At 53.7% G+C, this 13663-nt stretch overlaps 4 protein-coding genes across 4 annotated transcripts; 1 reads left to right on the plus strand and 3 right to left on the minus strand.

Moving 5' to 3' along the window:
- Nucleotides 1–1143: 1143 nt before the first annotated feature.
- Nucleotides 1144–6589, minus strand: ino80 (chromatin-remodeling ATPase INO80). The gene is made up of 2 exons (XM_025581647.1): nt 5204–6589; nt 1144–5150 (listed from the first exon to the last, which is right to left on the minus strand). Exons 1-2 carry the CDS (start codon nt 6368–6370, stop codon nt 1305–1307), a joined length of 5013 nt encoding a protein of 1670 aa, XP_025437379.1. The 5' UTR covers nt 6371–6589; the 3' UTR covers nt 1144–1304.
- BO95DRAFT_281081 (uncharacterized protein) lies at nt 6477–7450 on the minus strand. Its single transcript, XM_025581646.1, has one exon. The coding sequence runs from the start codon at nt 7350–7352 to the stop codon at nt 6810–6812; it is 543 nt and encodes a 180-aa protein (XP_025437380.1). The 5' UTR covers nt 7353–7450; the 3' UTR covers nt 6477–6809.
- Nucleotides 7451–9271: 1821 nt separating this feature from the next.
- Nucleotides 9272–10723, plus strand: BO95DRAFT_281138 (zinc-dependent alcohol dehydrogenase). The gene is made up of 3 exons (XM_025581648.1): nt 9272–10075; nt 10139–10493; nt 10568–10723. The coding sequence occupies exons 1-3, from the start codon at nt 9413–9415 to the stop codon at nt 10612–10614; spliced, it is 1065 nt and encodes a 354-aa protein (XP_025437381.1). The 5' UTR covers nt 9272–9412; the 3' UTR covers nt 10615–10723.
- A 281-nt stretch (nt 10724–11004) lies between these two features.
- Nucleotides 11005–13160, minus strand: BO95DRAFT_374469 (putative GABA permease; the record flags this gene model as incomplete). The annotated part of the gene is made up of 9 exons (XM_025583100.1): nt 11005–11198; nt 11283–11667; nt 11752–11838; nt 11901–12433; nt 12494–12641; nt 12710–12776; nt 12797–12842; nt 12896–13045; nt 13094–13160. The coding sequence occupies 9 exons, from the start codon at nt 13158–13160 to the stop codon at nt 11005–11007; spliced, it is 1677 nt and encodes a 558-aa protein (XP_025437382.1).
- Nucleotides 13161–13663: the final 503 nt, after the last annotated feature.

A 13663-nucleotide genomic window follows, 5' to 3' on the forward strand; every position in this document is an offset into this window, starting at 1 on the left:
AGGTGGAGTTGATAAGTTTTAAAGTAAGAGTGAGTCTTAAGTGGGAGGGAGTAGTCTAAGCCTGAGGGGGCAAAGAAGATTCGATCGGCTGGGCAAAGGACGGGATTTGCGGTGCTGGTCCGCTGAAGAGGGAAATCGGCCGCGACTTGGCGGCTTACTTAAGTGGGAACGCGCTCACTGGGCCGCGGCTGACGATTGTACGGCCACTGATTGGCTCCCGGGTCCGGTTCGGAGAGGGAGACTCGGAACCTTGAAGATGACTAAGAACTAATGCGTGGGTAACTAACTAACTACCTAGTACTCCGTACGGAGTATGTGTATCTAAATGGTCTCACGGCACGGTCACGGCACGGTCACGGGATTTACACTGTAAAAGGCCGGCTGGAACTCGGCTACTTTTCCGCCACGCCCGGCGCATTTTATTCCCTTCTTGGTCACTCACTGAATTAGCAGCCAGTTCAGGCCACTGCATTCATTCGTCCATTCAGTAAGCAAAGCAAACATCAAAAATCCCAATCTCCACAGTCAGAAGTACAAATAGTCATCGAAGGGGTAAATCCGAGTAGTCAGCGAAAAGAAGAAAACATAACAACAGTCACTCCCCCCCTAGTGACCTAACCCCACACGCACTCCCTCCACTCCACCCTCGGAACAACAACAGATCTATCATGCCATTGCCTCCCTCATCATCTTCGGTCTGACTTCTTTTTTTTCTGTAAAGTCCTTTCAACCATCCAATTCTTTTTTTTTTGGTCTCGCGTAATCTTGCCCGATTTCCCCTCCTCTGCTCATTATCTCCAGGGAATAACCACCCGGTGCAAATATTTTCATACACCACCAAATGCATCCTGTTAATACAATACATAGTTCGGACAGTAAAATCCGCAACTGGGGCGAAAGGAAACATAGAAAAACAAACAACAAAGTGAACCACCATCCGGTGTAAAAGTCCCCAATAAGTGTGTAAAGCTTCAAACAACATCACAGGTGAATAAGAAAAGAAAGGAAGGTAGTAGATATCCCAACGCCGTCATTCCATCTCATCGTGCAAGAGTCCTCGTAGGCTGGGTTAGCTGGGTCCGAGGCCCCCATCGCCGTCAATGAGACGCAGTCGCTCTTTCGTCGTCTTCGCCCGTTTCGACGTGCCCTTGCCAGTCCCGCGTCCACGTCCTCGCTTGGGAATGGGTGTGGCCGAGGGCGTCCCAATGTTATCCGCGGCGGACACCGGAGTCGCGGCGCCCGAGGGTTTGGCACTGGCATCGTCAAAGTTGCCCTCGCCTAGGAAAGCCCCCGTTAGTCAATGTTTAGAAAATGGGATCGGAGGACGCCTTACCTTCATGATACATATCATCCAGCGTGATATCTCTCTTTCTTTTCTGAGCCGCCTTCTTCCCACCTTTACTGGCACCAAACACCTCTCCACGGTCCATGGCTTCCTTTTCCTTCTGTTCGATAAGCTCGGCCTGCTCATCGTCCGCCAGCCACATAGCAATGTCCTTGGTCCGGCTTTCCCGATTGCGCGTGTTGAAGTCAACTCCACCAGCGGCACCACCCGTGATGACGACACGCTGCACCTCTTCCTTCTGCAACGCCCGCTTCCGAATCCGCTCCTCAATCGTGCCACGAGTGATGAGGCGGTAGACCGTGACTTGCCTCGTCTGACCCAGACGGTGAGCTCGGTCCATGGCCTGAGAATCAATGGTAGGGTTCCAGTCCGAATCGTAGAAGATGACCGTGTCGGCTGCCGTGAGGTTGATTCCCAGACCACCCGCACGCGTGGATAGAAGGAATACGAAAATTTCCGGACGCTGTTGGAAATCCGCCACAGTATCACGACGATCCTCCAGCTTGGTGCTTCCATCCAATCGACAATACTTGTAATTGCGGTAGGTCAGATACTCCTCCATCAAGTCGATCATACGTGTCATCTGGAAGTACAGTAGCACACGATGTCCACCGGCCTTGAGCTCGCGCAAGAGTTCGTCCAGCTTGGCCAGTTTACCGGAGTCCGTGACGAAGCGACGCATCGACGGTACCTCAATATGCGTGTATCGGCCCTTGGTGGAAAGTGGCTTGGGTAGCAGGGGCTGCAGCGAGTAGGGTGTGGGATCCAGCTTTCTTTCCACAATCTGCTGCTCCACCTGCTTCGAGGCAACGCCGTACAAAGCATGGCGCACGGAAACATTAAAGAAGCTGTCTCTGGCCTCATATATAGGGATCTGGCTCGAACTCGTGATGGTGATTGGAGGCGCCGACGCTGCGGGGGTGGCAGATGGCTCAATCAGAGAAAGACCCTCTCGCTCAAACGTAGACTGGGAAACGGTCATCAAATCCCGCATGTAGCCCTCAGCCGCAACCTCGCTCACTGCATGACGATCGTTGCGATCGACAACGTTGAACAATGTATGCGGAAGGGCTGAGGCGGCTGTCTTGTCATCTTCGTAAACAACCTTGAGCCGGGCCAGCCTGTTTGTTTGTCCACGGCGGCGGACAGCCCGTTCGAAGACACCGGAATGTGACTGCTCGTAGGCCTCACCCGGGGATGTATCTACAAATCGCAGGAAAGAGAATGCCCCGTTGTCCCGAGCACTCTGCTTGATATTATCAGGAGTGAAGACGTTCATCATGTGGTTAAGATACTTCCCACGAAAGCCGGCGTACGCATTGTCGGGTCCCGCAACATCGACGCGACCAGCAGATCCACAGAGCAGACGGGGCAACGGATACTCAATCAGGTTGCGAGTTGAGTAAGCCACATCGACATTCTGGCCTTCTCTGACAAAGGAGGCGGTTTCAGCGAAGTGCGCGACAGAGAATGGTGATTTCGTTTCCGCGCGCTCGAACAAATCCGGGTGGTTGCAGACCTTTCGGAACTGCATGACCAAATTCATCAGCGTTGTGCTGTCTGCTTCGTCTCCAACAGCGGCCTTCTCGATTAGGTCCATGATGCTGACCCGGTTGCGCAAGTTGGTATAGTAAGCGCGCTGGCGGTACGTAAGGTCGCAAAAGATGTCCTTCTCGACCTTATCCCCAAGTTCCTGCTGAACATGCTTCTTGACACGGCGAAGCATAAAAGGCTTTAGAATCATGTGGAGACGTCTCAGCTGGTCCTCGTTGAGTTTCGTGTTACTCTGAGCATGGGATTCAATGTCCTTGGAGAACCATTCGCTGAATTCATCGTGAGAGTCGAACAGCGTGGGCATGATAAAGTGCAGAAGGGCCCACAGCTCCTGCATGTTGTTCTGAATAGGAGTACCTGTCAGGAGAAGACGGTTACGGCAGGAGAAACCGAGCAAGTTCTTCCAACGGGAACTCTGAGAGGACTTGATGGCCTGGGCTTCATCAAGAATCATGTACTGCCACTTGACCTTTTGGAAGTACTGTGCATCCAGAACCACCAACTGATATGAGGTGACCAACACATGGAACTCAGACTCTTTTGTATATGTGATATGCTTTCGATCCCAGAACTTACGGAGGATCTTGCGGTCTTTGGCTGAGCCCCAGTACGGAAGAACCTTAATGTCCGGGACGAACTTGGTGATTTCCTGTTGCCAGTTGTGCAGCGTGGACGCTGGCGCAATAACCAAGAACGGACCCCAGATATTGTGGACTTCAGCGAGGTAAGCCATGACTGAGATAGACTGAATAGTCTTTCCTAGACCCATCTCGTCGGCCAAGATACCGTTGATACCTTGCTCGTACAGGTTGACAAGCCAGTTAAGACCCTTGAGCTGGTACTCCTTCAGCTTAGCGGTAAGCATGTTGGGCTGAGAGATCTCGATATCACCCAAGCTGGTAGGGTTCTGGAAGTTCAGTTCACCCTCATCCAACGCATCCATCTGGTTCTGGTCGTTGTTGAAGGCACGGGCTCGATCTTGAGCCTGTTGAACGGCATTTTGAGCGTTGGCCATGGCCGCCTGCCGCAAGGCCGTCTCATCCTCGGCGTCAAAGTCAAGATCTTCGAAGTTGGTGACCTTGGCACTAAGGTCGGCGACACTGGGAGGCATATCCACCGTGTGGTCTTGAGGTTTCCCAGGCTGGACAGTCTGGTCGGTTCCATCCACGGCCGTGTCCCCGGACTCGTCTCCTTCTGCACCTTTGATCTTGCGGCCAATGAAGTGGGAGTACAGCTCGGTCTGAGAGATAAGGAAGTTGAGCTTACGTCTCTGACGATTGGCTTCACGCTCCGCTTCCGCTTTCTTAGCAGACTCGATCTCCTGCTTTTCGGCAAGACGACGCAAATCACGTTCCTCACGTTCGTTGCGCTTCCAGAAGGACATCATTTCACGCATTGTCCGTTTGGCACGGGCCTGAGTGTCTTTCATGCTCTTGTTGGTGCGTTCCTGCCACTTGCGAGATTGCTTGCTAGCCAGTTGGGCTGTCTTGCGGAGGTTTTCCTGGCGCGTGCTGAGAGACAGACCTTTGATGCGGTAGACCTTGGGGATATCTTTACGAGCAATATCGCGCCAGATCTGCTCGTAAATCTGGTTGTAGCCCTTGGTCTCGAAGGCGGAGAGCGGCGTGGGCGTGGGCTCCTTGGATCGGTTGCCTTTGGTCTCCTTCTTGATGGACTCCTTACGGGGGTCTTCCTTGGGTGCCACAGGCAATGCCTCATCGTTCTCCATGGCTGCATACGCTGCTTCTGCCGCGTTTTTTTCAGCTTGTTTCTGTTCCTTGGACTTTTTGGGTCGCGTGACGGGGCCATTGCGTCCAGACTTGCGCCTCGAAGGAGAGTTCCGACCGATGTGGAAAGAACTGGTGGTGCCCCCTTCAAGGTTTGGCGCCAAGGGAGTCACTTCGCTAATCTCTTCGGGGGCAGTAACACCCTCCAGAGCTCTCTTGGTAGTCTTGATCTTGCGCTGGGCTCTCTCGGCTTCACGGAGGAACTTGGCCTTCTCGGCAGAATCCTGGGCCTCATTTGCTTTGAGCTCTGCCTCCAGTTTCTTCTGCATTTCCATGCGCACGGTATTCTCACGTCGCCGCTTCCGCTGCATGTCCTTCTTGCGTTCTTTTTCGTCCTGGATCTCTTTAGCTTGTACTTCAGCGATAACGGATGCCTCGTTCGTGAGTCGGAATCGATCCATTCCGGCATCGGCTTGCTTCTCCAGGGACTTTGCGAGATCTCCCAAGAACTGATGACGTCGTCGCTAAAAGTATGTTAGCCTGCAAAGTGATCACGAAGAACGCATATTTCACGAACCTTGCGCCGAATCAACTCCGTTTGCTCGGTGAGAAGGGCACGCTTCTTGCTTTTGGCCTTGTATTCCTGGTACTGTCTCTCATACCCAGGGCCTTCCACATCACTTTTATCTGCGTTTGCCATATCGACCATCGCGCGGTTGAGAGCTTCCACCTCCCCTTCTGTCAAGGGGTGGCGAGAGGCAGCGCCGCGGGACGACGAGGAGGCTTTCGTTGACTCAGAAAGGCCATTCGCGACGGTGGAAGACCGTGAGTCGGACACTCTGGGCTCGTGGTCGACGTTGCGACGGCGCTTCTCATTGGCGGGTTTCTTTTCTAATCGCGGTAAGGCCGGGCCAGAGGGCTCTCTGTCTTTGCTTTTGCTGCGAGCGGCCGGGATGGGCGTCGTCGACGGTGGGTTCAGATTGTCCGTCGCGCTTGGTGCTGGCGCGATGGGGGTTGCTGCGGGTTCAAGGGACGGCTGTTTCTTCGGTGGAGATTGTCGGGAAGGCGGGTTGCGCTCTTCTGCTGGTCCAGCCAAGATGCTCGCAAACGACATGGGATCTGGTTTCTGGAGGCCGCAAGAGAAGTGATCACGATCAGCTATTGTGGACCAAGGAACATGCAGGAGAGGGAAAAAAAAACAACAACGTACGGTTTCCTTGGGAGGAGAAGAATGCCTAGACTCTCGCATCATGGAAGATGGATACGGCGCGACTCCGTGGCCCCCCATGGAGTAAGGAGATTCAGACTCTTTTTTGGGAGAAATTTGCGAATGGCTGTCGGGCCGACCAGAGAGATGAGCGTGGGAGGGAGTAGAATGACCGTAGGGGGTCGCGCCGTTGCCCGACAAGACGGAATTAGAGTAGGGCCGAGGCAGGGGGAACTGCGGCGTTCCAGCCGAGGAATGGGCCTGATACTGTGATGATGTATCCGATGGATGAGATGAAGGAGCGGCGCCATTCAATGGAGGCAGCGTGGCCGGTAACGGAGACGGCGCATGGGAGAAGTGAGGGCTCCTGGCCATGCTGGGCTGAGGGGGGAAGGCCGGCGGCGTCTGCGGCGGGTGCTGTTGATATTGGTCATTGTTGTTGGGGTAGTAGGGACGGTTCTTGCTCGGAGAAGAATATGCAGAATAACGAGATTGCTGGGTAGGAGATTGAGGATTGTACGGCGGAGCTCCCGTCATGATTGCCGCGTTGTGCTGGAGGAGTAGACGCGGCGGCGAAGGTGACGGACAGCAGTGATGGGGAGGGGAGAGGATGAGGATATTTAGAACAAGGACCGTCGCGATGGATGAAGGCTGGCCATGCGCGAAGGGGATGGGGAGGGAGGTGGTCTTAGAGAGGTTTTAGCTCACGGAGATCTCGAGGTGAAGGGCGATCACGCGTCCGTCCGTTAGTTGTTCGCCGTCCAGCTAGAGTTCCCTGCGTGAAAAGGAATTAAATCTGAGTGGCCGACTTGGGGGCAGGAGTGGAGACAAGAGGACAGGGAAGCATGGAGATGGAGATGACGATGGGGGGAAAAGATGATGGGGGGGTGGTTGGGATGATGAAGACGACGATGATGATTGGAAAAGGGAAAAGAAGGATGAAGAAAATGAGCGGATAAAGGGAGGATTGATTGCCTTACCGGATGAACAGGAATCTATCAGCGGTTGCTGGAGGAGGAGGAGGAGGAGGAGGAGGGTTTCTTGGTGAGGGAGGGAGGGAAGACGAAGAGGAGCGAGCGAGCCAGCCAGCCAACAAACCCTCACGGCTCAACCGTTCCAGACAACAGAAGTCAACTGTGAATTCAACTGAATAGATGACCAGAACCGGTAGAGCGATGATGCTGGGGGTTGTGGTTCTGAGGGATAAAGACCAGCTGCAATGAGCCGTGAAGGAGACCCACGAGGGGCGAAATCTCGCCAGTTTGTTCCCGTGGTAGGAGGCTTGGTGGTGATAGCCGTCTAGATAGGAAGATAGAAGGACTGGTGGAGGAGGAGGTGGTGGTGGTGTGTATTGTATGTATGTATATGGAAGTGTATACTTAGAAAGGAGTGAACTCAGGCAGTGAATGAAGGGGGAGGAAGGAATTAATTTGGGATAGATGAGAGAAGGGGCTGTTGTGGTGGATGATTGCAACAATAGCACAATAGCCTTTCTCTGACTCTCTTTTTTCAGCTTCATTGAGCCAAAACCTCGTCTCCAGAGAGTGAAAAGTAAGTGAGTGACAGACCGCGGCGGGATGGGCTCGTTCCTGCCTATTCGGGTGGATTTCCCTTCCATACCCGCCGGCTGTGGCTGTTCGGGTGTCAGTCTGCGTCAGTCTGCGTATTTCACTTACCCCAAGTTACATAACTTACCACTAGTAACTATTTTCAACTTGTGGGGACGACAACTCAGGAACTACGCCCAGGCTCCGCATAACGCCGCTATATGCGATATATGATTGAGATTCAAATTGAAGTCAGTCTGACATGGAGCCATTAAGTTTCTATTAGAACTTGTCTTCCACGCATTCACCATGACAAGTACCACACATTCCAGGCGAGAAAGAAGAAACCTTTTGAGGTTGGGTCTCGCCATCCCGCTGCGGTCTCGCCGTGTCCATCGCTTCAAGTCATTGTAAGGAAAGGCTGTCCTGATACCAGTACGAAACCGCCCAGACGTTCACCTCAATGTTCTCTAGATGCAGTACATTCATTGTACACGAGGTTCGATCAGAGATGCATATGGAACATCAAACATGAACCTCCACCAATCTCAAAAGATTGAAATTTACCTATTGGCAGCAAGTCAGTCATCGGAATTTCGGGAGCAAACAGCGGCTGCATGACATTTTAACATTGCGCGCATACGGCGAGCTACGTAGAGAGAATATGTTTGGAGGGGGAGATTTAGCACGGAGAAAGGGGAACTTGTACAGTATAACACGGAACGTCTTCAAGAAGGCATTGACAAACAGACACAGCATAAATAGAGTCCTGATTCAACAGTTCGTTTGTCTGTATAGGTACTCCGTACCGAGCCAAGAATGATATCAAGTCAGGTGGCTGCCCAGGAGGTCCTCAATCCGTGGCAAGTCCAGGTATATAAGATGAGGGCTCGTAGTGATGTGCTTTCAAATAAAATAGCTACTAATTACTTACTCTATCTTCGTCCACAATCCACCAGCCCCCTGGCACTGACAGCCCTGACCTGACTAACTACTTAGGTTAGGTAAGCATGAACCGATTCCGGTGATGGGCCAATCCACGGCAATGCGATCTCCCCGCCCAAACTGTCCCGGAGGTGGACATTTTCCCAAGAGGGAGAGGGACAGGTGCATCCCACGATGTTCCTGGGGGGGTTTCCTTCAAAAAGCCGAAATCTTGAACATGAAACAAGAGCCAAGCAGCGTGGGGGAGAGATCCAACTTAGGCGAAGACCACGAACGGAGGGGCCGACGAGGGGAAGGGAAATCTGACCTAATGCAATATCGGGGTCTGATAATGCTCTCAGTCACAGTTGAGATGCGGAGACAAATCTGGATCAATTGCTGATGACGTCTACATGTTCCACCTTTTTTTATTTGAACTGGATCCATAATCCGGATCCATAATCCGAAAACAGCATGAAGTATGAAGTCAATGAAATATGCAACCACCGAGTATCGCCAGGGGAGGGTGAGAGAGAGAGAGAGAGAGAGAGAGAGACCGGAGGTAACAGACCGTACAGGAGAGACGCGGGAAATGATCTCCTCGTATCGCCCTCACCCTGGGATGAGCAAGACCACAAGGATCGGGATCCCAGGATGTACAACCTCCGCATCCGTGTTGCTCCTCTCGTCCGATTGTCTGGACTATGCTTCCTGTCAAGAACACACCACTAAGAATCACGACGTCACTTTGATCGCTTCGGCCGGGAGGAAATCACCCCACCTGCCATTCATTCATTCACTCACCTGTCCTACTTCCAGCCTGGAGTACGTATAACGAACCATCAGTAGAAAAGTGAATGGTGGCCTGGTTGTTTCTCAGGGTCTCATTGCCTGTTGTCTCTAGAATCCTATAAATCCTGTCCTCCCTCGCTCTTTCATTTCCCCTCTCTTTCCACGTTCACATCTACTTTCCCAGCATTCAAGCATCTAAGCATAGAATCTCTTTACCTCGTTATCTACTTCTACATCTCCATCTACATCTACACCCACAAACCCCTCACCCTTCCCCAATCACAACCTCCACCACCAACAACAACAACTAAAGAAAATGTCTTCCCCTCCCGAAATCCCCTCGACCCAATGGGCCCAGGTAGTCGAAGAGAAAGGCCACCCGCCAGTCTACAAGCAGATCCCCGTCGGCAAGCCGGGCCCGGACCAGATCCTGGTCAAGATCCGGTACACGGGGGTGTGCCACACGGACCTGCACGCGATGAAGGGGGACTGGCCGCTGCCGCTCAAGCAGCCGCTGGTGGGCGGGCACGAGGGGGCGGGGATCGTGGTGGCGCGCGGCGACCTGGTCACGGAGTTCGAGGTCGGCGACCACGCGGGCATCAAGTGGCTGAACGGGTCGTGCCTGGCCTGTGAGTTCTGCAAGCAGGCGGACGAGCCCCTGTGCCCGCACGCCGAGCTGTCCGGCTACACTGTCGACGGCACCTTCCAGCAGTACGCCCTGGCCAAGGCGAGCCACGCCTCCAAGCTGCCCAAGGAGGTGGCCCTGGACGCCGTCGCCCCGATCCTCTGCGCCGGCATCACCGTCTACAAGGGCCTGAAGGAGTCCGGTGTGCGGCCCGGCCAGACCGTCGCCATCGTCGGGGCCGGCGGCGGGCTTGGCTCGTTGGCGCTGCAGTACGCGAAGGCCATGGGACTGCGCACCATTGCCATCGACGGCGGAGAGGAGAAGAAGGAGATGTGTCAGAAGTTGGGCTCGGAGGTACGAAAGATAAAACTTGTCAAAAGAAAAACACAAAACTAACGAGCAATAAAAAAAAACCAGGCATACATCGACTTCACCACCTCCAGCGACATCGTCGCCGACGTCAAAGCCGCCACCCCGGAGGGTCTCGGCGCCCACGCCGTCATCCTCCTGGCCGTGGCCGAGAAGCCCTTCCAGCAGGCGACCGAGTACGTGCGCTCGCGCGGCAGCGTCGTCGCCATCGGCCTGCCCGGCAACGCCTTCCTCCGCGCCCCCGTCTTTAACACCGTCGTCCGCATGGTCAACATCAAGGGCAGCTACGTCGGCAACCGCCAGGATGGCGTTGAGGCCGTCGACTTCTTCGCCCGCGGACTGATCAACGCCCCCTTCAAGACGGCGCCCCTGAAGGATCTCCCCAAGATCTTCGAGTTGATGGGTATGTTGCCTCTCTTCCGCCTCTTTGCTTGCACTCGGCAGAATCAGGACTAACACACCGTTTCACCAAAACAGAACAAGGCAAGATCGCTGGCCGCTATGTCCTCGAAGTCCCCGAGTAAATGCATCCTTTTCTCGCTGGATCGGGATAGTATCCGTTTTACGAAGGTGACGACGATAAGACCCTCTATCTACCTTTGCTTTCTATTTGTCTCTTAATTTCTAAACCGTCGCCCCCTCCCCACCCTCATGCATTGCTAAACACATCGGGTGTCAAATGGGGTGTCCTACGATGTAATGTACCACAGCGTTTGCAAATCAAGTCTCCAATTAAATGATCCTTTGGCCCCTCGAACCGGCTTACAGTATCTTGGCCCTTACATCTTGTCTTATCAGTACCTTGTGCGATGATAAACGATTCAAGCACGGAGATTTTATTGAACTACTCCGAAATACAAGAGCCAGAACTCTCTCGAAAATAGGTTACAAGCCATTGAAAGAAAAGAAAGGGCTCAAGCAGTGTTACCCTTCTTCTTCTCCTTCTCTCCCTCAGCTTCCTGCGGGAGCCTCGTCTCGGACGGACTAGCTGACTCCCCCACGGTCGTCTGCGGACCTTTGTACACCTTTCGCGCATAGACCGCATAGTAAAGCAGCGCCCCAAGCCACAGGGTGCCATTGATGACAATGGTGTAATTCATATTCGCAGCTAAGTTTTCGCACAGGAACAGCAGTCAGCGCGGAATCCCGTCCACACCCAACCAAGACGGAAGGAATGAGTGACACAACTTACGGGTTGGGTCTGGTCCCTCGGTAGGAAACATGCTCAGCACGATAGCAAAAGCCAGATACACGATCGCGGTGATTGCAATGGGCTTGCTCAGCCGGCCCGTATAGAACTCTCCGGGGTAAAACCGATCTTGGCCCCAGACGAGCCGGGCCAGGATCGGGACCATCCAGGCGAGATCGTTGCCCGCCACGGCTAGAGAGAACAGCGCGCTGGCCGCAGCGTTGTCGATCAGACAGAGCAGACCAAGAATGATGGCGATCGCGACCACGGCGCAGACCATCCGGACGGGTTGGAACCGAATGCGTTTACTGACGTGGCGGAAGAAGGAGGAGAAAGGGAGGGCGCCGTCGCGAGAGAAGGCCCAGCTCTGACGGGAGGCTGCGACCACCTGATTTTAGGTTCCGCGATTAGGGGTCAGTGCAATGTGCTTCGGATCGTTTGTTCGGTACTGGAAGAGAGTGACTGAGCTCACAAGACTCAAGCCCATGAAGAACTGGACCACTGCTACCACGACCATGAAGCCGAGCGCGCCGCTTTTTCCGAGGGAGTCATAGTAGATCTGGAGGACGCAATCGCTCAATATCAGCCCGGCCTGAATTGACAGAATAAATAGGAACCCACCTGTGCCATGGGTTGTCCGAACTTGGAGTCAAGGACCGCCGTTAGATCGACGTCGATCACAGCTGCCATTATCGCCAGCGAGACAAATCCCAGCAGACCACACAGGCCCGCGGACCAGACAATCCCCAGTGGTACCGCCCGCGCAGCATGGGTGGCCTCCTCACTCATATGGACACAGGAGTCAAACGCCCCGATGGTCCAGATGGGCGACAACCACGCGATCATGAAGCTCCAGCCCTCGGGCCAAGTGGTGAGATTCTCAGCATGTCCGAAGACGTAGGCACCCGAGTTGATCTGCCCGCCGCGTACTGCCTTACCAATCGGCAATGCGAGAGCAGTGGCAAAGACCAGGCCCACGTTGAGGACGATGCAAACAGACTGGATTTTGGGCATCACGCGCGCAAAGAAGATGGCAATCAAGCCGTGCACGACGACGCATGCGACATACGTGCCGTAAAGGGCCGGACGGGAAGCAGTCCATTCGCCATCACGCGCAATGGAAACAATAGCCAACAGCATAGTAGCAAACCCATCTCACCCTCCGAGTCAGTCCGAGGCAGAAGCATCTCACGAGGAAGAGGGGCGCCGCTTACAATCTATAGAACAGACACCTCCAACGAGACCGATTGTATTGCTGTATCCAACGACAAAGCTGAGGGGATTCTTCCATTTCTCTCCGCTGAAATAATGGGTCCAGAAGTATAGACCACCGGCAGTGGGCATCGCAGACGCTAGATCGGCCTAAATGACACAGAGTTGTAAGCGTCCGACCAGAATAATAGGAACCAAAAGAGCTGAGAGAGGCAGACCATAGCCAATGCCACTATGAAGATGAACACACTCGCAGCAAACCAACCTAGAATTCCTGTCAGACCACTGCCTTGAGCACATCGCACCGAATAAACAAGAGATACCGTACCCTGCGATGCATTAGCCACCAGCCTCATCTAGTCAGGTACCAAGCAACCCCGTGTAAGCATAGCAAGAAGGGCGACGTACCCAGACCATACCCACAGGTCCAGCAGGAATGGAATACGATAAGGTCGATGCAATCGACGGCAAAAGTCCCATGATACTGAATGCAATTGCGAAGACCTGTACGGTCGAATAATGCCTGCGCAGCTCCTGCTTGTACCCCAGTGTCGCTGGTCTCGTCAGCATAGACACACGAGACAGACGATAAGCAAGCGTACCTAGAAGCTGCATATCGCCTTGTTCCAGCGAGGGCTCCTCGCCCACTTCTGGTGAAACCTTAGACATGAAGTCCATGTTCTGGAACTTCTCCGCCATGGTGACAGAATAATGGACATCAATCGAGCGAATGAATGGGCTATAGTTATTTGCGAATGGTCGACAGCGCAGAGCAGACGGACCGCTACTTATACCAACCAACCCTTGCCCATTGCATCACTGCATCACTGCATCAATTGGTTTTATTCTCCGATAAGCAACGGCCGGCAGGGACCATTCACACCGCAGCCCAGACTCTAATGGCGCATGCGACACGAACCGGCAAGGTCCAGCCATAGCCACCACCAAGCCGTTGTTATCATCACCTTATCGCGGGGGAGGCCGATCAAGGGGAGAAGTGGCCAATGTAAAAGCCTGAAGGTCTGATAAGCTCCCGTGTGGTGCGTCTGGAGCGTCGCTGAACGAGCAAAGTGGACGAGGGCGAAAGAGGAGGGAGAAGTGGAAGCAGAAGCACCAGAGACGAAATTAGGCTGGCATATCATACGGAGTACGGAAGTACATAACAATCAAAT

This window comes from Aspergillus brunneoviolaceus, assembly GCF_003184695.1.
Source record: "Aspergillus brunneoviolaceus CBS 621.78 unplaced genomic scaffold BO95scaffold_89, whole genome shotgun sequence".
Lineage (NCBI taxonomy): Eukaryota > Fungi > Ascomycota > Eurotiomycetes > Eurotiales > Aspergillaceae > Aspergillus > Aspergillus brunneoviolaceus.